The sequence below is a fragment of the Capra hircus genome, chromosome 17 (assembly GCF_001704415.2).
Source record: "Capra hircus breed San Clemente chromosome 17, ASM170441v1, whole genome shotgun sequence".
Lineage (NCBI taxonomy): Eukaryota > Metazoa > Chordata > Mammalia > Artiodactyla > Bovidae > Capra > Capra hircus.
This window is the reverse complement of record NC_030824.1, coordinates 12,405,189-12,433,158: the sequence shown is the minus strand read 5'-3', so window position 1 is coordinate 12,433,158 and position 27,970 is coordinate 12,405,189. Positions and strand designations below refer to the sequence as shown.

Here is a 27,970-nt window from a genome sequence, read left to right as displayed (position 1 = left end):
CTGGTGACAGGGTTACTTGTGATAGCTCCCTTATGCAGCAGGCAGGCAGGTGGGCAGGCGGGCAGTCACACATCCAGAACAGTATTAAAAACACGGCTTCATCCAGTGCAATTGTGCATTCTCATGTTTTCCTTTGAGTGTGAGGGAAATCACTGATCACGTAGACACTGGTTATTGGTTGAAAAATCACAGAAGTCATTTATGACTCTGCTTTGGAACCAGATGTTTTTGGATTGAAGGTGCAGTCGTTTCCATGGCTGTTTTGTGTATTAGTGGTAATAACCTTTTGTTGACATTGCCTGACAAAGAAATATGATCTGTAGTGGAAACTCCAGGAGATGTATTAGCACAGAGTAGACCCTCAGCATTTTCATTAGCTTTTTGCCTTTTGCCTTTGTCCTTGGCTGTGCATTGCTGCTCCTCCACTCCAGTCCTTTATTTGTGCTGGAATGAAAATTGTGAATAGAATTTGTTGCTTTTGCTTCCTAGAAGGGCAAGGGTTTTGAAACAGACTACATGTTGTTCTCTTTAATGAGAGATGTTATACTGTCAAAAGCCTTGGAGTTTCTTCTTTCCATAAACTGTAAATTCATGTTTTCTCTGTTATTGAACAAAATGGGTTTTTTGAATTCTGACCTTTAAGATTTATGAGCTAATGAATACATTATTTAAAAGTGGTATTTAGTAAGTGAAGATGAGTGTCAGTAGAAGACAGTGTTTAATGTTTGGTGTGATTCTGTACATGTCCTATTGCTTTCATTCATTATTGATTTTAAGATATACCTTCAATTTAGTAATAGCTTTTGGAGAATAAAGAAACATTAATCAATTACAAGATAAACTTGGATTGTGAAAATGAGTTAAGAATTGTAGGAATGTGACAGCATGTATGTCATCTACCTAAAAAATGCAATTAAGTCTCTTAACTAGAGAATAAACTTAATTTTATTTTTCAGTTTTGCTTCATGAGCACTTTCAGCTTATGGGTTTTCCGTATTTTCTATTCTAACTTTAATGGAGTCATTTGGTCTTTAATCCTAAAGCAAGTTTATTTATAATCTTAGGAGAACAGTCTGGTTACTTTGAAATGATTTTTTTTTTCATTGTAAATAAGGAAGTTTGTTGTAGAAATAGTTTTCAAAATAAAGCTAGTTGAAGCCAGTGGCTTTTTGATGCAACACTTTTAAATTGGCTCTGCCCACAGGGAGTTACATTGTGGCCAACAGAAACTATTGCCATTTACTAAGGCATCTAATTTGTAGTGAGTTGGGTAAAGGCTTGAATTGTGTCCATCCTCCTTGATGGAGTGGGAATTACAGAGGCAAAAGCCACGTGCAGAATTGCCTGAATATTCAATAAAGAATTGCTGTGCAGTTCTTTGGCTGGTGGGTAAAACCTTGTATAGAAGAATTACATCTACCTTTCTGACAGGTTTTCTTACAAAATATGTGTCATTTCATTGACTAGTGTTAGAGATTACTATATTTCATCAATTTCAAAATGCACAGTCTGTCCCACATTTTTATATTTTCAAAATCAGGGATATTCTTTACAAATGATGGCAGCTCACAATTGACTGGGTGGCAGTTATGGTATAGTTGTCATCTGCCTGTATTCCAGTGAACTTGGTCATAGCTATCTGTATTGTTGTCACTTCAGTTGAATTGAATGCGTTTTTGGTATTATATCACTTGAGTTCAGCTGCCATTAACATGTCTTGAGAAGGAGTACCCTGTGACTTAACATTGGAAAATAATGTACATAAAGTAGTGTGAAAACTGAAGCAGGACACAGTTTAGATAAGAAGAAAGCAAATATTCATTAGTGAAGAAATGACTGCAGTTCCTCAGTTTGGCTTTTTTTTTTTTTTTTTGGCAAAGCCATAATGAAGTGCTTTACCATATCTACAAAAGGAAAGTACCTAGTTGAAGAGGCTCTGGTATGTTTTTGTTACCAAAATCCCTGCTAAAGAATTGACTGCCACACACCAAGCAAGTCCAGCATTAAAACTTGCAAAAAACGGCATCAGACACTTGGAAGAGTTTTTCTGAGGTATTCATAAGAAATGCTGTATATATTCCCAACATTCTTGATCACAGAAGAATTAAAGTCACACAGAGGTGTGATTGGATTTGAAGTAATTCAGAAGTGTAAAGTGCTTCAGGAATTTTCAACTAATTCTTTTTTTTAAAAATGTGTAAGAATAATATATAATGAAAGTCTGCCCAAAGTCAGAAGAAAGTTCTTTCAGTTTAGTATAGTGTAAAAATTTTAAGTGATGAGAAAACATTTTGCCAATTTAATTGGTGATGGTTTTATTTTCAGTGGTGGATCTTATCTGATTATTGATTCAGTGACTTGCTAATTTGTTATTGAAACTGTATTCTTGATATAATTATTGTAGGTGCCTAATGGATAAGAACTTCGTTAGGATTGGGAAATGGTTTGTCCGACCCTATGAAAAAGATGAAAAGCCAGTCAACAAAAGGTGAGTCTGTGCATTGCTTTGGGTCTTTTGGTTTCTTTTGCTTGACTGCACCTATCTTTGGAGAAGAGATGAGTGGAGGAACCAGCTTTTATTTACTTTCCAATAATGTTAATAGTTTAGATGTTTGAAACAGATTCCTGGATCACATTTTATTAAATACTCTATTACTGAGTTTTTGTGGAATATTAAATTCGGCTAAAAAATTATTGGTAACCCATGTCTGAGTTCCTTATAGTCACACTCTTTGGAATTGAATTACTCTATTTTGTTATTCTCATTATTCTAATTTATCTTTATTCCTTAAAGTGTTCTGTGGCATAACTACATCAACAGTCAAGTGAATTCAAATGGTGACAGTTTTTATAGAATTGTTTGATGCCCTTAAAAGTTGGTCAACACATCCTTGATAGTTGCCAGACCAGGACTGGGTATTACTTATCTAAACAGTCCTAAACGTTTAACCATCACTTATCATATCCAAGGCTTTAAAGGCAGTCTTTGATGCTAAACAAACATCGAATTTTAGATCAGTCAAGCCAGAATCAAAATCCAAAACCATCAAAATCTAATATTTATCTCACTTTCGTTTGAACACATTGTGAATTTAATTGGAAGTTGGTGATTATTTCATTTTTGTAGAACCAAGGACACAGTCTTGATTCTATTTTACTATTTGTGAAGTTGTCCTAAGCTAAGGGTACCAGCTAGTGGCTGTAGATAGGAGCTCTTGAAGCCTTTTGTGGAAGGTTCAGTTGTTTGGTTAGTTGGCCAGAATTTCAGTTGGTTACTCTGCCTCATCTTCCGATAATACCAGCCTTCTCTCCAATCTGTATGTCATAAAGCTTTGATTTAAATTGTTGTGGAATCTCCTTATTAACTAAACCTAATTTATGAAAATTGGGATTTTTCAAATCAGATAAATTAGGGACTGACTTTTCTTTTTCTTTTTGCCAAATCATCATTAACTTCCTTGAAATATTTCCCCCCTTTTAGTACGCTTAGTATTTATTAAAAATTGTGTTTAAGTAGGTAGTAGGTATTGTGGGTATCAAAGTTTGCCTGAAAAAGGAAAATGATTTTTAGGAAAAAGTTACTAATGTGCCTGGATGTGATTCTGTTTACAGATGCTTTGAATGATGGAGAGGAACTTTTTTTTCCTTTTATTTTTACTGATTTCATCTAGCTGATGAATGCTTCATGGACATAATTCATCTTAGCATTTTCTTTAAATTTACAGAGGACTTAACTTTCCTGCTGGTTAAAGTTTGGGCTTTTGTTGTGGGGAGTCTGGATGGTGATGCATGGTCTTGGTTTAGTGCAGGGCTCTCCCTTGCCATCCTTAGCGCGCCTCTCCGTGCTCAGTGTGCATTCCCACAACTGGTCTCATGAATTAACTGAGCCAGTCCTGAAAGTTTTGACCAAAAGGAACAGATATTTGTGTGATGATTTGTGAGGAATTTGTGGATGAAGAGGAAATGTAGAAATAGAAGTAGCTATTGTAGCTAAATGTAGAAACAGGAGTGGTTGAAGGAGTAGCAATTACTATTTTAATATAAAAAATAGCTTGTATATCTTTACACTTTATTCAGGTACTCATTTTAGCAAACCAGATGTAAATAATGCATGTAGTATGTTTGGATATTTGATTTTGTATACCTGGGAGACTATTGATTTCTGAGCAGTGTAAATTATTTTATTATTTTCAAGACTTTATAGTTGTGGTTGAATCTTGTGCAGCTTTTCCTGTAGAAATATTGATACTTTTAAAAAGCTATTTTGGAAGGTGTTAACGATTAGAAAACATTTTAAAGCAAAGATTCTATTAAAAAACTTGGCATATGGTATAATAAAACTTTATTAGGGGTAATGACTTTTTCACTCTCGTTCTCTGAGTGGAGAATAGAGTATCCTGTCGGATGTTGAATAGGATCTCAGTGCTTAAGTCATTTTGGGTGGATGGGGTAGGGCTGTAGAGGAGGTCATTTAGGATTAGAAGAGTTAGTATCACATCCTACACCTCTTTTTACAAGTTATTTGCTTTTATAAAAGTTGTTTAGTTTTTCTGAGTTGAACTTCTATTTTTTGCTATTATTGAATTGATAATGATATCTTAGAGGATTATTGTGAAGATTAAATGAGTTAATTTATATGACTAGTTTATAATTTAGTTGAGAAACAAGAAGAACAAATTAATCTTCTTTAAGCTTGTTCTTTTTCTTTTCTTTTTTTTTAGTACATACCAGTTTAATACCAATGGAGAGGAAAATTTGCTGCAAATGCTAAATGCATTGTATATACAAATTAATATTTTTAGGAATTCCCTAATTTGATATCATTAGACCCAAATAAAAAGAACATACTGTAAACAATAATATTTTAAATATAAAGGAAACTGATACTAGCATATAGATATTTTTAGATCAAAAGCACCACTTAACACACTGCATATTTTAAGTAAGCTGAAATAACTCTAATAGTGGCGACAAAAGAATATATTGATGACTAGGTTTCACCAGTTAGATTAATAATATATTATTTTTTGAGCTATCATTTCTCTCTGTATTGATAGTAAAAATAAGTCATTTGCTAAAGGACTCTGAAACTAGAGTTCTCAAAGTTTGATATGAGATGATGATCAGGATAATTAAAGAAAAATTATATATGTGTATAAATTTATACACACAGATTTGACCAGGCAGGTCCAGGAAGATAAAAGAAATTTATATCATTTTTTGTTTTTGCTATAGTAATGTATCTCTTGTTACTCATTCTTGGAAATATAATCTGTAGGAAAGAGAACTTGGCTTTGTCCTAAAAAGTTGTGACAGCTGACATCAAACAAATAGAATTTCTGATTTCTAAGGCATGTTGAACTTGAAAAAGCCGTAGCTTCCAGAGTATTCTTAAAAACCAGTAAAAAAAAATGTTCTTTTAAGATAACGTAAAAATTATTCCAGTGGTGGAGGTTCTTTCTTTTGGAAAGATGTCTATTTTCTACTTTTGTCTAGTTTCAGCCCACATTTGACTGCCACAGAATTTGAAGTTTATATTCCTTAGTCTTTGAATGCCATTTTTAACAGAATAATTGATTGTCCCCAATAGCAGTTTGGCTCTTTGATCTTTCCTGGTATCAGATGTATGGTAGCTGAGTTAACACAAATACTTGCCAGTGCATTTTTGAATTAATTTGCCATCTCTTCCTCATGGGCAAACCTGCCCTTCTCTTGGGTGATGCTCCAAGTAGCCTCACATGTTTTCAAATATTTTAATTACTTTTGTGTGTGCTGTTAACAGATGCACAAGCACATACACATTGGAAGTGTATTACTTTGAGTGCTTTTGTGCCATCTCATCTGGATATTTTCTTGACCCCTGAGCCTGGGATTATTTCTTTAACTTCCTTTTTATGTTCTTATATTACCTAATGTGCAAGAGATGCACTTGTCCTTTGATTTTAGTAGCAAAAAACAGTTTCTGCGTAACAGGATGGAATATTTTGAGGTACCAATCTTCTTTAGCACTTTAAAACTTTGCTTCCCTGTCTTTCTTCACCCTCCCCTGTCTCTTCACCTCTTCTTATTTTCCTTTCCATCTTCCTCTTTCATGTACTTTCCTTGTATTATAGCCCCAGTCATCTGTCTTTCCCTCTTGAGATACAGAGATAAAAATTCAGGGAAAGGGATCTCGCCAGAGGGTAAGCAGATATTTAAACAGGCACTTCACTGTGAAAAGTAATGAGAATCTCTTTATTGGTGTCCAGAAAAATAAGATCATTAGTGATAGCCTTGTAATTTTCCTTATAAATTTACTTTGCATGTGTGTGGTGCCTTTAAGAATTTATGATGGGAAATTAATTTAGAAAAGTAATGAGACAATTTGGATGTATTAATCATACATAATAATTTTACCATATTTTTTGTTTGCTTTTGGTGGATCTATAAAATATGTAGTCATTTTCTGCTAGTTTATCTGGTGGAAGATATATCAGAAGGTACTGTGTATTATGTCTCTTGAATTTGAGAATTGTATGAAAAGTGAGATGAGGTTAGAGTCCTGGGGAGCATCTGCATTTACAGGATGGGTAGAGAAAAGGGATACATAAAGGAGACTAGGGAAGGTCAGTGAGAAAGGAGACAGACCCAGGAGGACTGGTATCACCAAATCCATGAATTTTTAAAGTGTCAAGACTAGTGAGCTGTCTCTACCAGTGAGGATATATGAAATGCATTCTAAAAGGTAGTCGGGCGGTCATGATGGAAATGACGAGCAGTTTCACTGAAGTGGATTTCAGGTTGTGGTAGCCTAAGTTATGAATGGGAGTTGAAATGAAGATAGGAATGTAGACTTCTTGCTATATTTTGTCACAGGTATCTGCAAAGTGGTAAACTGTTGGATCTGTTACTAGGAAGGGAGGAGACATTTAATAAGAGCCTCTGATGAGTCTTAGTGATACTGTCTATCCTTCTTAAAAGTATCTTTCATATACCACGCACTCTGCTTTGTACTTTCACAGACATGCTTAGAGTGTTAAATTGAAAGACTGGCTCAATCAGAAGTAGCTTGTTTACTTTTTAAAAATTGCTTTCCTTTTTTTCTTAATAACCAAAAGGCAATCATCAATGTTAGTTTCTGGATTTTGTCCTGTTAGTAGTCTAAAAAGTACACAATAAACACTTACATCCTGAATATCAGTAATGGATTTTCACAGTTTAAACATATACTATCCAGTTTCAAAATGGATTTTAAACACCCTACAGTAAGAGATGTGTTGTGCTAAGTCTCTTGAGTCATGTCCAGCTCTTTGCAACCCGGTGGACCATAGCTGCCAGGCTCCTCTGTCCATGGGATTCTCCAGGCAAGAATACTGGAGTGGGTCGCCATGCCCTTCTCCAAGGGATCTTCCTGACTCAGGGATTGAACCCCTGTCTCCTGCATTGCAGGTGGATTTTTCCTTAAAAATGTACCTATATATCTGTATGCATATACATATATAGTTGAACATATATATATACACTGAAGAGGTTTTGTGAATAGCATTGTTTTAATTCCTGCTAGAGGACTGAAATTAAGCTGGCAACAGAACTATCCTTGATCACTGCTTTGTCCAGAAATATGGATGGTCTCCCATTAACTATCTGACATTGTGGGACTTACTGAATCCTGTGGACTTTAGTTTTAGCATTTATTATTTATAAAATGTTTCCAGGGAAATTGTAGAATCTGGGCAAGTCCTCAGTGTATGTGTACACACACACATGCACGCACGCACGCATATATATCTTTTCTGCCTTCTTTGTCTGCCACCAGGAACATATTGTTTTCATTGTTTTTCTGTTTTGGCTGTAAGCAGAAAGTAACTCCTTTATTTACCAATTCAAGGGATTTGATTACTGTTCCAAAGGGTCTGAAAGTTTTCAAGAATGTGTCTAGAGAAAGGGGTTGTGTTAGTTTTAGTAATAATATTCATAATGAAATTAGGAAGAGGGGAGAAGAAATTTTAGGTACCAGTGGGATTTATAAGTAGTTGGTTTACTTCTTTGATGTATGTTATTTGGACTGTTACAGGACATAGGGCATTATAAAAATAAAGCTTTTATTAAGTGTGGTTCTTCAAAGGTATTAAATGTCTATCTGAGGACCTGACAGAGTGTGACAGTGTACTTCTCATGTAGGGTTTCGTTAATAGTTGTGTAAGTTTGAGGTATTATAACTCAATATTTATGGCTAAAGAATATGGAAGCTGTGAGTGTTAAGATGAAATCTTAAGTTATGTTAACTGTGAAGCTTCCTCTTTGTTGTACTGTTCGGGTCTGGTCTGTTGTTACAGTCTTCTGCCTGTCTGAATCTTCTGACTTCAAACTGCTCATGTTTCTAAATACCCTGTGTATCCTTCTGTTTGACTGCTTTTGGTGAGGCGCTCTCCCATATAAGACCATAATGTGGTGTCAGTGTTTAGGGTGTTACCCGAATTTTATCTGGCTTTCTTGTTCCCCAGAAGAAGCCTTTTGTCCAGACAGAGTTGCCCTTCCCAGTTTCCAGTTGTATGGTTTCAACTCCATTTCTCTTTTGTTCCTGTACTTCCCCCACCCTGCCACCCCCGTTCTGTCTTCTCTGGCAACTCAAGTTAACTTTGATCTCTCTTCTTTGAGCTGCTCCCCTGAGGCAACTTTTCTAGCTGGTTTTTTTCTGACATTTTACCTCAATATTTATCAATAGTATGTTTTTACTATTCTTGGTGTGTCTGTGTGTGTGTGTGTTTTATTTAAAAATTTTTATTTTTCTCTTGAATTTGTTCTAAGATGAGAACCCATTAAAAAATGATGTCTTAAAATTGATTTAATGTAAAACAAAATAGTTTTTAAGATCACATTCCCATTTTAAACTATTATCTTTTATAAATGGGTTAAAACATTTGTTTCTTATAATTGTCAGTTTTGCATGAGTCTTTTCTCAATATTATTTAGTGATTTGTTCATGTTTCAGGTTTGAGCAGTTGGGCTCTCTTTATGATGGTTACTTTAGTTTAAGTATTCCCTAAGTAGATAGCACACTTTACCCGTTGGACTTTGCCACCCGTTGCTGGCCTGTGAGTTGCAATTCTGCTAGTGGAAACAGACTTAACATGTTTTGAGTTCTTAACAGACCTCATAGAAAAAAGGAGGCTTTTCTAGTTGGCTGTGCACAGAAGAGCTTAGAAAGAACATTGTTGGGGAACATTTATAATGTACCATTGAAATTAACCCAGTGTTGTTTGCTGAGTTTATCTGGTACTGAAAATGTAAGAAAACAAAGAAACATCTTTAGTATGTATAATTGAAGATAGTTGACTAAAGTATTTCTCTGTTAGGTGAATTGTTTAAAAAAAAAAAAAAAAAGACTGTAAGAAGGTACGTTTCACCGAAGGGGAAAATTGGACTGTTAGCTTGAGAATTTTGAGCTTTGTCTCAATGGACTTTAAAGTATTACATCAATTTCAGTGTAAGCGTGCCAGCTCCTCTCCTTTGTTCCTTACTTTTAATTTCAAGATCTAAAAGTTAAGCTTTGTATCAGTGTATGGTTCACATCCCTGAAAATGACCACTTTCTTCTCCTAATGATTTGTTGGATCCTTGACCATTTCTAGGCCTTGATTTCAACTAGAGTTTTTTAGGAAAGAAATAAGACATTATGATAGCTCTTAAATACCCAGTTTGTGAAAATGGAAAAAGTGGGATTATATGCTTTTACTTTTTGACTTTATCCCTGTAGCCTTTCCTTTACCTGGTCTCTAAAAACTTTACTGGTTTGAGACACATGATTATGTTCAAGTGCTAAATTAAACATGTACTCTCTTGCATTAACCTTGATCACTTTGTGCATGTTTTGTAGGTTCAAAAAGATAAATTACTAATAATGGCACTAATAAAGGACCCTAATAATGACAAGGCCTCCCTTTACCCCAACCCTTAGAAATATATGCAGTTACAGATACTCAGGAAAGACTCAATAAAATACTTGCTAAGTACATTTCAAACCAGAGGATGCTTCAGTCGAAGTATATTACGGTTACATTTGACTCTGTTTGAAGTACAATACAGGGTATGCTCTGTAGCTGCTGTGGAAAAAAGCATTCTGTATTTGTGCTTTGATTTACTGTAAACTAAGCTTCCCAACTTTCAGAGCTCTTTTAATTCCTCTGAGTACATATATCATAGAGAAGAAGCCTTCAGTTGGGCCATTGGCACGTTGTATATCTGATCTCTTTTAAGGATTCATGTAGTGCTCCTGTAACTCCTTTGAACATGTCAGATATTTTCAGAAGCAGCTGAGGTCCCTGAGCTGCCAGGTTGGAGTTGATGTGAGGATGACATCAGACAGGATGAGGCAGCTGAGTAGGAACCAGTCATCCTGACCTACCATGTAAGGATTCAGAATCATCAGTATTGAGTTCAGGAATTAGAACTTCATGTACATGTGATTTTTTTTTTCTTCAGGAATTGGATGCACAAATATATACATTATTACAAGTGTTACTGATGGGCCTGCATCTACCATCCAGTAGACTGCTCCTTTGGACATAAATGACAGAAGTTTAGGACTGTGTTACGACTCCTGGTTATGCTGTTAGTGTACATAGTCAAAATGATCCACTTACTATATCCTTTGTTTCTGTTCCTATTTTTTTTCCCCCCTAAACTCTGAGTAGGGATAATAATAAGAGTATATTGATGTCTATATATTGGTTGTTTTGGGGATTAAGTGGGAGATAATTAATATGAATGAATGGATTGACAAGTTATTTAAAGCTTATTTCATAAGTTTCCTAGATTCTTATAACAGTTTATATACTCTTCACTGTATTATGAATGAAACCTTTCAGCGTTTCAAAATTAAATGATCATGATTCAGGAATAGCATTGTGTATCATTTTATTTTTCCATTTTCGGATTATTTAATATTGTTTGTATACATCAGAAGGCTTCCCTGGTAGCTCAGACGGTAATGCAGTGGTAGCTCTCACATGCAATGTGGGAGACCTGAGTTCGATCCCTGGGTTGGGAAGATCCCTTGGAGAAGGGCATGGCAACCTACTCCAGTATTCTTGCTTGGAGAATACCCATGGACAGAAGAGCCTGGTGGGCCACAGTCCGTGGGGTTGCAAAGAGTTGGACACTACTGAGCAACTAAGCACATATACATCAAAGTTGTATTATTTATATAAACCATGAATTAAAAGTAGATACTTCCCTAATTTTCCTCTTGCTTGAATAGGCATCTGTCAAACCTTCTAGAAACATATTTTTGCACTTGCTTTTTACTTCGCTTTTTTCCCTATTGTTCCTCATAAGGGTGCCAGAAAGGGACAGCTGTTTTCTATTCTTTTTCCTTCTTAAACACATTTATCACTTATGTAGCTTGAAGTGAGAAGAATGATTTAGATAAGAATATTTGATGTGGAGTGAAGAATGATAGATAAAATTTGGACTCTACTGCAAATATAAAATGAATAAATGCCATATGTTTTAATAAACTCATTAATTAATGAAAGAACAAGTAACATGTGAAAACCAATTCAGAGATCATTTGAGTAGCTAGCTTTTTCTAGAAAATTAATTGGTATATATGCACCTACAAGTTAGTAGCTGTTTGAACAAATAATGCACATAAATTGGGAGAATAATTTTTTTTCTTATCTCGAATTGCTTATAAATAGGACACATGTGTCTGTTGAGCACCATGCAGCTTCCCAGACCTTGGAATCAGGTTGGCTGTCACTGCTCTCATTTCCTGTCCCTACTGATCTGACTTTATTGCAGAGAATGTAGTATAGTGTAATATTGAGACTGGAGACTGCCTTGAGCTAGTGGTTTGTGTAGAATCCAACAGATGTCACTTTATTTCCCTGGCCCTGCCAATCTAAAATATCCCGCCACATCCGTGTGAATTTGCCACAGTGTTCTGAGGTGTTGGGTACACAGTTGAGGAACTGAGACACTAGATAATCCTTGGATGGGCATTTTCCCGATATGGTATTGTAAGGACAATCTGTCTTCCATTGACCTTATTTCAGAATTTTGAATAAATTTTTTTATAAAGTACCCCAAGGAGCTTCTAATGCAAATTGTAAAATTTTCTTTCAAAAACAACTTGCAGAATGGTGGTGGTGCCATTGATTTTCCTGGTACTGTCCATGATTAATAAACTACCCCGTGTTTATCCTCAGTCCCTGCCCAGTGTATAGACTGTTCTAGTAGGCCAGTTAATCATGGTGCTGTGATACATTTGAGCTATAGTATAGCAGTTTCTTGAACTTTTTGGCTTCAAAACACCTGTGAACGTTATTGAGCACCCAATAGAGCTTTTGTTTATTGGGTTATACTTTTCAGTATTTAAAGAAATAAAACTGAGAAAAGTTAAAATGTTTATAAATTTTAAAAATAATAGTAACAAGCCCACCATATGTTAACACAAATAACTCTTTCTTTTTTAAACTAAAATAACACTTTTTAAAAGATGAAAATATTTAGTTAGAAGAGTGGTACTGTTTTTGTGACTCTCTTTAAAGCTGGCTTAAGGGAAAACAGCTGTATTCTTGTGTCTGCTTCTGCTTATAGTCTGTTGTGACATAAAACGCCGTGTAGTCTCTGGAAAACTCCATTGTGCACTTGGAGAAAATCAGAGTGAAAAGGATAATGTCTTCATGTTATTTTGAAAGTAGTTTTGACCTGCTGCCTGCTTTAGCATTGCTGCACTTTAAAAAAAGTTTCAACAAAGATGTGGTTTGTCTGCATTTTATTCTTAGACTGGGGCAGGTAAACTTTTCCTGCACATAGTAAATATTTTCAGCTTTGAAGGGCATATGGTTTCTGTCAAAACTAGTCACATCCCACACTGCACTGGAAAAGCAGCCATAGACAATATGTTAGCAAATAGGCAATAGACTGTTCCAATAAAACTTTATTTACAAAAAATAGGTGACCATGAAGTGGAGCAGGACCTAATGGTCCTCCCCTACCTCCACCCCACTCATGTCCCCAGCTTGCCTTTTGTCTGTGGAAAAATTTATCCAAAGAATAAGTTTAATCCAAGAAGTGAGAAAATGGAGAAACAAAGAAAAATCATCAAAGGAGACCTAATGAGCAAAGTCAAGGACCTCAGGGGTTATAGATAATATTCTGAGCCATGTCCTTTGAGCTGTCTTATAAATATTAAAATCCCCACTGGGTGGAAGTTTACATGATGACCAGACTGTAGTCAAGACATAAGCTACCCTAATTCCAAGAAATGGCCTCAGGGAAACCAGTTTCAAGGTGACTGTCAGAGCTGATGGTGCTGTTTCTACATGTTGCCCCCTCTCTCTGTCTGTAAAAGCTCTTGCCCATGATTGTCAGTGGTGGGGAGTTAGCCGTTGGACAGGAGTCTGCTCTCCTGCTGGTTGCCACCCTCTGAAATAAAGCAAACTCTTCTTTTCACCAACTGGCCTCTTTATTGACTTTCAAGAGGCAAGCACCTGAACCCCCACTCTCAGTTACAATGGGATGTAGTTGGTCCTGGTACCTAAATTTGCAGACCTCTGCCCTTAAAAGGAAATTTGCCGTCCAGATAGGCTAAAGTGGTTGGCTGGGAAGCCACATAGCTAGAAAGTTGAGAATTCAGGTCTAGGCATTTCTAGTTTCACAACCATTATTTTTCCTCAGTTTTTCATGCTGACTTCACTAGTTAATGATTACACCTTTAATGTAGGAGTGATCATTGATTGTAAATAAATTTTTTGAGGTAAATATTTATCTAATTACAGAGTTAATGTAGGGGCTAGAATTTAGAATCTCTATGGATACCCAAGAGATGATTTTGTATGTGTCTTTATCATAATAAATCTCATGCACAGCACAGCATTTTAATTCTCATGATAATTCACTAAAATGTACATATCTGACAGTGTTTTCTCTTTAACTGAAAAGCTATTTTATCCTATTTAAATTATTATGAATGGCAAATAAATGTATATAGTGTAAAATTTAAACAGCACAAAATTACATAGGTGAAAATATCTCCTCCACTTACTGCCCAGTTTTTTTCCTAGTGTTAAATCATGTTGAACCTGGAAAAACTTGAAAATGTTGGTTGTTCAGTTGTGTCTGACTCTTTGTGACCCCATGGACTATAGCCCACCAGGTTCCTCTGTCCATGGAATTCTCCAGGCAAGAATACTGGAGTGGGTTGCCATTCCTTTCTCCAGAGGATCTTCCCAACCCAGGGATCAAACCCTGGTCTCCTGCATTGCAGGCAGATTCTTTACCATCTGAGCCACCAGGGAAGCCCCCAGTTTCTTTCTGTCTTTCCAGAGATTAGTTTATGAAGATACACAGTGTGTATGTTTATTTCCCTTTTCTGTACACATAGTATACCACATGGTGCACATATCCTACCCATTGTTCCATTGCTTTATTTTACTTTGTAGTAATGATGTGTCGAAGACCAATCCAAGTATGTACATATGGGATATAGGAAGTTTACTAGTTTCAAAATTTGTTTACTTTGTTGTCTGTGTTCTGTGAATAGCTTTTCTAACAGTTCATTGTTGTTGTTGTTTTAATGGTTTTATTTTGGTATTTGGTCAACATGAATAAAATAACTTGACAAAGTCCTTCTAAAGATCTTAGTGTTGTCAGGAAGGTAAGATATAAACACTTAAAGCAATTAGAGATAAGACACTATATATAATCAATGTCTTGGTTTGTGAAATATTAAGCACTAAAGGGGAAAATTGTAAGATATTGATGTGGGTTCTAGTGGAGAGAAAAGATTCATGAAATTAACTGTATTTTGTCAGATCTGAGGTTTGGGTGACTTGGGGTACAGTCATGGACAGGAAAATAGCAAGGAGACGTATCCCAGTGGTGTCTCAAGGAAAGACTTGGCATCTCAAGAGGAAGGTGCGGTGGAAGATAAGAAGAGAGAATTTCTAATAGGAGACCTCAAGTGATTTCGACAGTTACATAGAAGTTCTTTTATGACATTTCTTTGTTGTGGGCCCAAGATGTAGAAAAGATGATATATTGTTTGCAGGGTCTGTGTATCACTGAATTTATGTGCTTGTACTAAGAAACTGTCTAGGAGTTCATTTTTGGTGGAGAGCTGAGCCACAAATGAATTTTGCCTGTAGATACTGTTCTTTGCTTAAGCCACAATGATAAATTTGGGATTTTTATTTATTTTGGTGAATGAATGTGGGCTAAGAATATGTTCTTTGAAAGAGCATAACATCAAAATATCAAGTTTAAAACCATGACAGATTTCTACATTAATGAAGCTTTGATTACTTGTAATAGTTTGTGAGTACAGATAGAGACTTAAACGCTATTTTAGTAATGTCTAAATAATTAGAGTAGTTTGTTAGAATTTAAGAATTGCAAAAGAGCCATCAGTAAGCATTGTCCTGAGAATTAAAGATCTTAAAACAAACAGGAATACCAAGCTTCTTTTTGATGGCTCAGTCCAAACTGGCCACTGAGTTATGGAGATTCATTTATAATTTTTCCCTCTTGCTCTTGACTCCTTGCTTCTGCAGATTTTATTAATGTAGTCTGGGACTGTTTTTAGTTAGTGCCTTTTGTATTGTCTTATTTTCTCTCTTGCCAAGGATTTTAGCATTTACAACCTGCAGGCTCTTACTGCTCATGATAAAATTTTTTTGAAGCTATCAGTGTCTCACATTATTGCAATTGAGAGGCATCTAAGCCTTATTATAGCATTAACAGGGATTTCTTTATAGCGCTCCCTGGTGCCACTTTGGCCTCTCTGTGTGGGTTTAATCAACTGGCATCTACTTCAGACTCGAAGATCAGCAGAAAGGCAGTCATGCTTCCTGGAGTCCACAGTATAGGCTTGGATGTGTTCTCACAGTCAAATTGAAATGGTAGAATAAAAAGCCAACCAAGATAGAGATATACAGTAGCACAACTTTGAGTTGGAAGGAAAGGGAGCTAATGTTTCTAAGTTAGGAATATTATTCATTGAGATACTGTGCTAAATGTTGTACGTGAATTATTTCCAGTCTTCACTACATACTTGGAGCTTTGTGTCATTTACCTTGGTTTTATAGATGAGACCATGGAGACCTAGAGAATTTTAGTAACAGAGTTAAAAAGTGCCAGAGCTAAGAGCGCATTTTCCAGGAGAAGGGCAGGACCTTTCTGCATACTGCTTGCTAGGTCCTTCTGTCTTGTTATTGTGGCTCAGTGGTAAAGAACTCGCCTGCCTAGCGGGAGACACAGGTTCGATCCCTGGGTCAAGATGATCCCTTAGAGAAGGAAATGGCAACCCCCTCCATATTCTTGCCTGGAGAATCCCATGGACAGAGGATCCTAGTGGGCTGTGGTCCATAGGGTCACACAGAGTGGGAAACGACTTAGTGACTAAACAACACCAACATTCCTCAGGCTGTGAGGAGAGAACATTCCTCAGGCTGTGAGGAGAGGCGTGAGCAAGGCTAGACTGCGACCAGGGCACAGCAGGATTCCTGTTCTCCCAGGGCTCTTGCCCATGATTTCAGCAGACAAAGAATAAGTACTATCTTCCTCCAAAAAACGGAAAAAGTTGGAGAAAGATAAAAAGTAGAGGCTTACTGTTAGGTGTGACGTCATAAAGAACAAACGAAAAACAAATGACTTCGCTTTTTAGCTCCTGGGCTAACTGTAGACAGTGGAAACCTGTTTTGTGGAGAAGGGACACAAGAGAAGACAGAGATGGCAGTGTTCAAGGTTTTGAAGGAGATTCCTAATCTTGCTTTTCTTTACAGACCTTGCTTGCGCTATAAAGCCCAAGTAGGACATTTAATCGCATGTTTAGAAGGAAGGAGTTTCCAGGCCTTGGGCACTGGTTGGGCACTTGGCCTAAGGGTCTAAGTAGCAAGCTGCTCAGTGGAGGGCTCCCTTGTGGTCATCTCCTGGATTGCATCTTCCCCTAGCACTGTCAAACTGGAAGTCTTTCTAGGTATCAGTTTGAATCCTTGGGTCAAAGGAATAGAGATCAAGGGTACAGAGAGGTGAGTTTCTATCTGTCTTTTGAAGTTTTGCCTAAATATTCAGTGACTGGTGCTTAATAATAAATTTAAGAATACACTTTATTTGTGGCATTTAGCCAAATTTAGAATTTCGGAGAAAATTGTTACCGTCCCCTCATTTATTCATTTATGTATTAGACGAAGTTTGAGAAAAAGCAGCATTCTTTCAAAGCTTAAAAATTGAGCATAGGTTAAATGCTTAAGAAAACTTTTAAGTTTTAATATTTAACAATATGTTTTATTCAAGAAGTGTGAAACGGGGAAAAAGTATAATAAAGAGGTGCATGTTAGTAGGAAGTTTTGAGAAAGCTGCCTGATAACCACCTAATCCTTGTATTGGTCACATGAAGCTCAGAAGGACAATAAAATAACAAACCTTAGGTTCCTCTGTTAAGAGGGTGAATGTTAAACTACAAAGAATAATTTCATATATTCAGATCCATCTTTAGGGAAATCAATAATTGGGTTAATACTTAGAGACAGAAAGTATGACCATCAGTCAGTTAAGAAACAAGATAATATCCTAACTCCAGCAGAGTTGTAATTTATGTGATTGATAATAATTTTTTAATTTAGTTGCTTTTCTGGCATATGTTTGTAAAGCATTCAAATAAAACATTCAGGTCTAGGTCTGAGTGCATATTTATTCACCTTTGTCAGTAATAGATTTTGGGTTTTCACCAAGTATATCTTTTATACCTTCTTTTCTTTTCAGCAAATTAAACATTTTCAGAACTCTGTTAGGTTTGGGCAGGGGGCTGTTAATTATTTTTATTATAGGGAAGTTAATTTGCACTCTGTCTTACTTTTGTTTAGGTCCTGCTGTTATTTCACTGTTTGATGGACACACTTAATGGCTAAATGAGAGAAAAGTAACCTAAGACCAGTTAATATAAAATTGAGTCCAGTGGGATCATAACACACTGAGCAGTCTCATTCTTGTTTTCATGAGAAAGCTGAAATGTTGTAACTCAAATGTATTTCCCAAGGTCACAGAGCCAGACAGAGGCAGACTAGTAATCTTTTCTCTCCATCTGTAGTTCACTGTACTTTCTGCTGTGTTACCTAGCCTTCAGTGATTGAAGTGCTCCTGAGATTTTTAAAAATTGGAGGTTCAAAAAAATTATAAAAGTAATAAATGCTCTAGGAAAAATTAGGTAGTTTAGAAGGCAACAAAAACCTCCCTCTTCCGCTGTTTTGCTCCCAGACTCATAAGAGGTAGTTCCTGAGTGGTCTCTTAGGTATTCTTTCAGAATTTTGTTCAGAGGACTCTAATATTGTATCTCTCTCTGTACTAGTAATTTTTCTTTAATTTACCATAAAATTAAGAAAAATTAAACACTTTTACATTTTAACCCAGTTTCCTAGCTTTCAAGTGTGGACTTTCAAACTACTTAATGCTACTTTTTAATAAAAGAATCTGGTTTGTTATGTGACTGGAGTTGGAAAGGACCTGTGAGGTAAGAAAGTCCTCTTAGCTTTTTAAATAAGACGTTAAGTGATTTGCATGGAGCTCCACAGTGTTTAATTCCAGTAAGTGGTTCCAACCTTTAGATTTCTGTTCTTCCCACTGCCTCTCAAGTCATTTTATTGGCTTAAAAGTGAACTGTCTATCATAAACAGGTGTGTTTCATATGTGTTCTAAAGGAGTTGCTTTAAAAAATCCAATTCATCAACTACCTGGCACACAACAGATACTTGAATATTTGGATTTAAATAAAGTAATTTTTCATTACAGTTCATTATAAAAGTGAGGGGGTTGTTATTTTTAAGAACTTTTCCATAGTAAATGCGTATGATTTTAATTTTAGTTTCATTCTGCTCTCAGAGAATCAAGTTGTTTTTCTTCACATTCAAAAGCTATTGTGTTGGTCCTGACCACCTTTCCCAGCAGACAGGAATCTGCTTGGGCCTCCTGCAATGTTTGGTCCACTCAAGTGCCAAATTTCCTATTAATCCGTTTCCTCCAGTTAAAGGGCAATTTTAAAATTATCTTATGTTGCAAGATGGAACCAGGTTCCCACACATTTCAGATCAGATTACAGCTCTGTTTTGCATACTTGAATGAGCTAATTTTATGAGCCAATAGTCCCCCCCTCATACCAGGGGTGGGGGGAGGGGTATGGCTGGAAATTGGAGTATGAAGTTTGGGGCAGGAAGCTGATTGGAATTTAAGTGGTGGTGCTGCTGGTGGTGTAGTGGTAGGGGACAGAGCATGGCCCATGTAAAATAATGCTTACTGGCCAAGATTTGGCAGGAATCACATCTACCAGTTACCTTGACATAATATAATATGAAATAGTGTGCGTTCAGCCATGGGTATGTAAACGTGAAGTTTAAGGGAACTCTACAGTTTTATAAAATTCATTCATATGAAGAATCCTTGCCTTGTTTTGTCACTGTATATGAAATATAACGAAACTATTCCTTGTGTTTAAACAAGTGCAGTTAAAAACAGGGCATTCAGGGTCGTTAACAAAAGTATCTGCAGGATGGCAAGCCTGCTTATTCTCAAATAGCAGATCAACAGCTTGCTTAGAAACCTATTTGAACATATAATAAAAACCAGCGCTAGCTTAACATTAAATCAAATGAGATATAAAAGCTGAAAACTTAAAAGTTTAAGTTTCCTGAAATGTAAGGAATTGCTTCCCAAAACTGATGTGAATGCTGATTTACCACAGTTGGAGTGCCTTTAACTAATTGGATTTATTTGAGCTCAGTGATTTGATTAACAGATTTAAAATGGCAAAAAAAGATACTTTAAAAGATTATTTTAAATATTAAAACTTAATTATTACTAGTTTGGAGAATTGAAAGATAGCTTAAGAGTCTTACTTGTCCTGTAAATTAGAGTAAGAAAAAAATCATATCAAATTAAGCCTTTCTTATGGTAGAAAACCCAGAAAGATTCTGTAAGACTATTGTTCTGAGTATGGCAGGGAAAGGGCAGTTTACTTGAATATATTTCAACACTACTTTCCTTGCCCTTCGCTAGCTGGTATAGGGCTTGGAATTTGAAGGCTCGCTTATGAGGACTGTTGATGTTAGTATACTGAAAGTATAAATAAATGGCTTTTGAATAGGTATCCATCTGAATAGTATTGACTCTGCCTGAAAGTTGTTTTTCATAGGGTACCCCATTTAGAAGAACAGAAGTTACTTTTCTCTTCTAAATCGTTAGCATATATGGAACCAAGCTGAAACATACCATGCTAGAGCAATGCCAAATGAGTGATTTGGTGTCATCTATACCATGAAAGAGAATGAATTATATTTCCAATGTTTGCCATTAATTAGTAATCACTTTCTCAACATGTGACTCGGATTTTATAGAAACTTGTTTAAATTGTTTTGAAAATCATTTTAGTTAGTTGGATTCAGTCAGTCATGTCTGTTGACTGAACTTAATTTACATTAAGCATAAAGAGTAGAGAAAGCATTCATTATATAAAACAATTGTAAGTGGAGTTAATGTTTCTTACTCAGTTGAAGAACATTTCTGTCTTGAAGCACCTTGACATTACTTTAGTTCATGAAATTTCATCTGTTTTCAGAATTGAAAGAAAGTATTATAGCTGTCATCATCGGAAAATTAAATATTTATCTCAGACTGTATATGATGATACTGAAGTACTAGTGATTGTTGTTTTCTTCTTCCTACCCTTGTATTTCTTGGGGGTTCCCCAGTGGCTCAGCAGGTGAAGAATCCGCCTGCAGTGCAAGAGACACAGGTTCTATCCCTGGGTTGGGAAGATACCCTGGAGAAAGAAATGGCTACTCACTATATAACCCACTATATATATAGACACACACACACCGTACCAAGTATCAACTGCTAGTTATTTGTAAGATTCATTTAACAATGTTAAGAGAAAAAACTAGGCTCTCAGTGGTGGAGAGTGATCTCTACTACAGTTCACTGCTTTTTACATTCTTAGAGCTCTGTTACTGATTTGTATTTTTAGAGATTTCTGTCCTGTGTATGAGTTTAGTCTAGGAGCACTTGTGCATTTTATGTGTCATCCTAACACTGTGGCCCTCAGCAATCTTTGGGCCTCTGGGGACTGCGCTCTGTGCTAGGCCTCGCACCGCATGCTCTATCGCCATTCTTCCCATTACGCTGGGTGCCAGGCAAGTGCTTTCAGTGTTTTGAGAGGCGCTTTAGCGTAGTACTTGAGAGTTGGCTTTGAGGCCAGACTGCCTGGATTCAAACCCTAGGTTTCCCACTCACCAGTGGTGTGACCTTAGGTGAGTAAAGTTACTTAATGTCTTTTTTTCCAGTTTATCTGTAAAAGAAAGGTAATTGTTGTTCCTACACCACAGGATTGTTATGAAAATTAAATGAGTTAATACTTACAAAGTGCTTAGAAGTGTGCCTAACATTTATTTACTAGTCAAATGAACGTTCATTTAATCCTCATAATAACCTTTACAGAGAGATGGTTATCTTGCAGATATGAAGAGTAAAGCTCAGAAAGATTATGTGCTTTGCCTAAGGTCACACGACTAGTGATTGCGGCTCTGAGATTTAAATTCTGGGCTGTCCAAAAATGTGCATTGGAATTGTAAGTGCCTGTTTTATAATAGCCCGTGCATTTGGACACGTCCCCTGGCAGTGATTTTATCTAGTTTAGCCTTTAATGCGTCCTGTCAAAAGTGACTGATGCTTATGCTATATAAAACTTGACGTAATTATAGTCAAGTATGCATGAAAAAATAATCAGGCCTGATTCTAATGGGTTAAAAGGGCATGGGGGGATTGTATTACCTGTTTCTAAGTCATGAAAAAAGTAACAGTTGTTTAAATTTTATGATACTTAGTACCCATCAACTACTCTCCTACCCACCCACCCTCCCTAAAAAAAGTAAAATACATAGTTTAGAATAGAGTCAACTGTATATGAATTTAACAAGTACTTGTTTGAGTGAAATAAAATTATTGGGAAGATAAACATTATAATAAACTGAGAAAAGGTGTGTATGTTAATATGGAAAAAGCTTGAAACTGCTAATTCAGATATAGGCACTCAAGTCAAATGTGAAATGAAACATGCTCATTAAGAATAAATACACCAAAAAAACTTACTTATCTTGGCTGTACTTTAAAATGAAGCTTAAAAAAATCCTATTGAACCAATAATAATTTATCTGTATTTTGGTAGTTACATTAAAATTTTTTCAAAAAGTACTTGAAAACCAGCGATACTAATAAAAAGAATAGCTATAGTCTGATGATGATAAATATATCAAGTATAATATCTAGGAAATACTGAAAATGAACACATTAATTAGACCCTTCTCTGCAAATGGTTAATAGATTAAAAAAACAGCCATTTTTTATGAAACAAAGACTCAGTTTCAGTCTTTACGATAATCTTGATAGCAAACTTTGCAAGAGACATGTTTTGTTCACCCATCCTATTTCTTAAAACACTCTTGCAACCCCATGGACTGAGGCCTGCCAGGGATCTCTCTGACCCAGGGATTGAACCTGCATCTCTTGCATTGCAAGCAGATCTTTACTGCTGAGCCACCAGGGAAGCCTCCAGATAAATGCAGATGGAAATAAATGGGAAGTATACATTCATATGTATTAATGAAGCAAAAATAAAATGGACAAAACCAAGGCTGGTGACTCTTAAGGGTTGCCTCCACACTTACTTACTGCAACACTTTTTAAAAAATGTTAATGAATCCAGTCTTTTTAGATAGTGATATTGTACTGCAAAACAAGAACTGTAAAATTCATGTTATTATTTCACCTAGTAATACCATTTCTGGCAAACGGTATTATGGGAAAATTTTTTTTTCATTGTTGTTTCTAGTTGTATTGTTTATATTTGACCAATAACTGGGACCTCCCCTAATTTTCAATAGCTCAGTAAAATATTTGTTTGAATATGGATTTATATTTTCACTCACACTGAGATTTCTTACAGTATTTAACATTTGCTTCTAAGTAATCAAGAATACCAAATGTGTATGATGCTTGCATTCATATATAACTTACTAATAATGATAAAAGTCCTATACAAATCTTGCTGGGTACCAGTTTCTTTATCTGTAAATGAAGGTGTGAGACAGAATGATACCTGACATAGATCTGTGAAGCCTGTGAACCAAGGATAGCAAGAGGTGATGGATTCTTAAAGTTATTTTTTGTGGCCAGGAAGTTCCCCCTCTCCCACTCCATCCCTGCTTGATGGTATTTGACTTATACTTGGCTGATGACGAGTGAGTTAAGCACAGGGCCCAGTCTTTTGTTCAGGATTTCTACAAGTCAGTGGATGATAGGTGGATAGAAGAATCAATGAATGATCCTGTTATAGTTTTTATTTCTTTAAATTTTCTCCCAGCTTTATTGAGATATAATTGATATTAACTAGTTTTTATATTTTGTAAAGCTGGCTAAATAAGAAACACATGCTGTTCTTGCAGTATTTTTACCCCCAGTGAGCCTCTTGTTATGTAAAATATATAAATGGAAATAATATCTTAGCACTTACTGGTTAAAGTAGTACTGTGTACTACTTTTATAAGCATTTTTTCAAAGATTATTTAATTCTGATAATAACCCTATTAGGTAATAATTACCCTTGGTTTATGGATGTAAAACCTAAGGTGCAGTAAGGTTAAGTAGGCCAATCAAAGTTGGACAGCTAGCAAGTTAAAGGAGCTGGGCTTTGAGCCTGCCTTCATTCTTCCTGCTCTCCCATATCTCTGTTCTTACCTTAGTGCCTTTGACTTTGGTGGATTCTGTGTTAAGACTGGGTAGCCAGAGCAAGAATTTGGGACAGGCAGGGTTTTACCATTGGACCCGGCAGTTCACCTGCTGGTTGGAAATGAGGAGCCCAGGCCAAAGGAAGGAAAACTTGTCAGGACTTGAGTGAAGGAAGCCAGGGTGGATATCATCTTTCAGGAAAAAAGACAAAGGCTAGGCTTGTTTTAAATGAGGGATGTGTTTGGCCAACGAGTCTATCAGCTTTAATAGAGCTGTTCTGGATTCCTTTGGTGTTATTCATTTCTGCCACTAAGTTTCTGACTGTTAAAAGGTATCTACTTGGTGAGCTGTTGCAATGGGAAGATGTCAGATCTTCAACTAAAGTAGACCCTCCATATCCCTTGGGCCTTGAGTTTTTCTCAGTCATTTTTGGAAGCAACATCCTTATCATTCATGTGGACCAGGTCATGAGTGCTACATTCTCTTGAGTACCTTGACTCTTGTGCCCAGGTTCCCTTGTTACACCCAGAGCTCTTTGGTTGTGAACTTCAAATTGAGGGCCTGTCTCCCCCCCCCCCCCCCCCCCCGCCATTAGATTTTATATCTTGAAAACATATATATATTTTTTTTAATGTGGGCTACCGCTGAGCACCAAAGAATTGATGCTTTTGAACTGTGGTGTTGGAGAAGACTCTTGGACTGCAAGGAAATCCAACCAATCCATTCTGAAGGAGATCAGCCCTGGGATTTCTTTGGAAGGAATGATGCTAAAGCTGAAACTCCAGTACTTTGGCCACCTCATGCAAAGAGTTGACTCATTGGAAAAGACTGATGCTGGGAGGGATTAGGGGCAGGAGGAGAAGGGGACAACAGAGGATGAGATGGCTGGATGGCATCACTGACTCGATGGACGTGAATCTGAGTGAACTCCGGGAGTTGGTGATGGACAGGGAGGCCTGGCATGCTGCGATTCATGGGGTCGCAAAGAGTCGGACACGACTGAGTGACTGAACTGAACTGAACATGAGTACATAAAAGGTGATGCCCGTGCTAGCATATATATGGTTGTGCATAGCAGTGATAGGTATTATTTTAGGTTAGAATCCTCAAAATCCTAGAGAGGGCACAGACTGAGTGTCCTTAAAATGTAACATTCAAGAGTTTGAATCCAAAGCACTGACATTCTGAAAAGCATATGTGGAAAGTCAATTCAAGTTTGTATATAGAACTCAGATTTCTTACTCTGAGAAAAGCTATTGCCAGTCCTAAGGTAATAAACAGAGGCATCAGGAGTCGGGAAGCAAATTTATAGGCCAGTGATTCCTGCTTGCCACAAACATTGTCAGTATTTTGCCATCCACCTTTGGATTTATGCCAAGGTGGAACTCTTTAGTTGACCATTTCGGAAATTCTAAACCATGTGTTAGGTGTGTTTATATTTGAGAATGTTAATGTTTGAAAATTGGTCATCAGCAGAACATATTCTTATATATAGGGCAGGTTATCAATGCATTCTTACTTAAACTAGTATTTGTGTCAAAGGCGCTTGTTAAGAAAACCAGATCTTGTTAAAATGAGCCTTGCTGTTTTGGGGAGATTCTTCCGGCTTTGTGTTGTTGAGAGTGTTCTTTGCTGTTCCCATTACTGTTGTCAGTTGTGAGACACATCTGAGGCCCAGAGCACTCCTCAGTGCTATGCCAGTGTCAAATAAGAAGGCAGTATGTGATTTTTGGTGCCGTTCCCTAAGTTGATTTTCCCTCACATTTATAGGTAAAAATGGATTTTGATTTCAGGATTCATCCCGTGAATATTTGTGTTAGAATGACATCTAAACGTGGTCTTGGTGATTAAGGCTGGTTTTTAAGTCAAATACTTTCAGATACCATCTTTGCATCTCTCACCTCAGATAATCTAAAGTAATTTAAAAGACGAAATTAATTTGAATAAATGATCCCTATGTTGCCATACATTGAGTCTTGCTAAGTTCTGAGAATTTGCTAAAAGCTGTATGTGCATTTTCTCATTTAATCCCCCACTTTAATCCTGTGATGTAAGAACTGTTATCTTCATTTTATAGGTGAGAGCACTGAAGTGTCTGTAGTGATTTTCATAATGAGTGGCACAGATAGTCATGCTGCAAACCCAGAGTTGTTCAGCTCTGAAGTCTATGCTCTTTACCCCTACGGTTATATTACTCTAATGAAGAGATCGGACGCCACTGAGCAACTGAACTGAATGAAGAAGTTAAGAGGGGTGGTAATTCACGAGAAATATTTGTCGTCTGCTTTTTCTCCTTTTTTCTTGTTGAGTTCATCACAGATCGTGTTCATGTGATGTGTAATAAATCCAGTAGAGGAGATAAAACATCCGCTTTATTCAGTAACCATTTGTTGAGATCTCACTTCATCTTCTACCAGTGTCCTTTCATCCTATATTCTGATAAGGATCTCCAAAGTTTTGTGCAAAAGACGAATCTGTTAAAGTGCATGAATAAAACTGTTACTTTGTGTCTTTTCTCCCTTTCTATTAAGAATTCCAGCTTTGTGGCTATTTTGTTGTTGTTCAGTCATGTCTGACTCTTTGTGACCCCACGGACTGCAACATGCCAGTCTTACCTTTGCTTCAGTATGTCCTGGAGTTTTTAGATCTTAAACAGCACATCGAGTGCTAGTCACTCCCTACACTTCTTTGGCTCTAAAATGTATCTCCTCCCCATCACCACCATCTTAACGTCTCAAATTGTGGTGTTTCTTACTTAAGAATTGTAGTTAGTGCTTTTTATTCCTTAGTGTTAGTAAAATAACAGTATCTACAATTTATCATATCTTATATTCAATGAAATACAGTTAAGTGTGGAAAATTAGAAAGTAAACGAATAGCTCCATATTGGTGATGTCTGCTCATTTATTTATTTAGCTGATAGGAGTATGTAGTCAAAATGGTTTTTTCAAGTTTTCCCTCTCCTGCAATTTCCTGCCAGTGTTACCAGGTGCCTGTTGACAGTATAAGTGCTATCCAAATGTCTTTTCCCAAGGCGCACTAATGTGGACCGTTTCAGAATTGCTGAAGCAGGTAAATTGTGATTGGATGATCAACATAGGTATCATAGAGAACTATGTTGTTGTAGCACACATTTCAGTGTTGTGTTGACCACATGATGCAGCCTTGGGGAATCTTAGTTCCCTGACTAGGGATCAAACCCGGGCCCCCAGCAATGTAAGTGCTGAGTCCTACCACTGGACCACAAGGGAAGTCCTGACCTTATCATTTCCTCATCACTAGATTTAGAAATGATCTCGGGTTTCATTTCTGTTGACCACGCTTTTTTTTTTTTTTGCGCTGCTGTTTTGCTTGTTAAACATCGTAGGGTTAGTCATCTTATCAAAACTTCATGAAACTGAGCATGAACCTGCTGACTATAGAGGTTGAAAGAGCAGATAGTGAAGTGGCTACTTGTGACCACCTGTGCCATCTGTTGGTCGCTGGTATAGTTGATTCCTTTGCCCTAGAGATTTTTCTTCTTTTCAATGAAAATTTGAAAGTTGAAAATTGATAAATAAGGATTTTCTGTCTTTTGTTACAGATAAAGCTCTTACATGATTTTGTAATGAGATTCTATCTGTAATTAAATCAAAGCTCTTGCACTTTTATTACTATAATACTGAAGAGTTCTTATAATTTTTTCTAAAAGTTTGACAGTATAGTAGTGTGTAAAATAAAGGTCTCACACAGTACTTTAAAATAGCACAATAAAGAGGTTAAAGTAAAGTAGTGGTTTTTAGAAATGAATCTGATATTTTATAACATCTTTTAAGCAAGGTTGAAGATAAGAGTCCAGTTTTAGTCTCTGAACTCCATGAAAATAAATCACTCATTCTTGATATTTCCCCATACCAGATCTGACACAAATTGGTTTTCTTTGCCTGGAAATTATTTCCTTAGATCATAGACCATGTTGAAGAAATATCCTTCTTTATTTTTATGTCTTAGTATTTCCATGGGAAAATATTACTGTTCCCCTCAATAAATAGTATTGACCTTTTTACTTATGTTTTTCCCAGGGGCATGTGCTTTTTTTCATGGTGGCTGCCCACAGTTGTCTTACTGAGAAGAGAATGGAAATGTATGTGTGTGACTGATTCTGACTTGTGGTTGCTTTTACAAAATACATCTCCCTCTTCTCACTTTTCTCTTCCCTGTGCCGCGCACCCAGA

The 27,970-nt window shown here is 36.5% G+C and overlaps 1 protein-coding gene across 2 annotated transcripts in view; it reads left to right on the top strand.

The window, feature by feature from the left end:
* MED13L (mediator complex subunit 13 like) overlaps positions 1-27,970 on the top strand; it is a 281,427-nt gene that overhangs the window by 154,263 nt on the left and 99,194 nt on the right. For both annotated transcript variants that reach the window (XM_018061210.1, XM_018061209.1), the window contains exon 4: positions 2,405-2,488. In XM_018061210.1, coding sequence (XP_017916699.1) covers positions 2,405-2,488 — 84 coding nt within the window. The remainder of the gene's footprint in view (positions 1-2,404; positions 2,489-27,970) is intronic.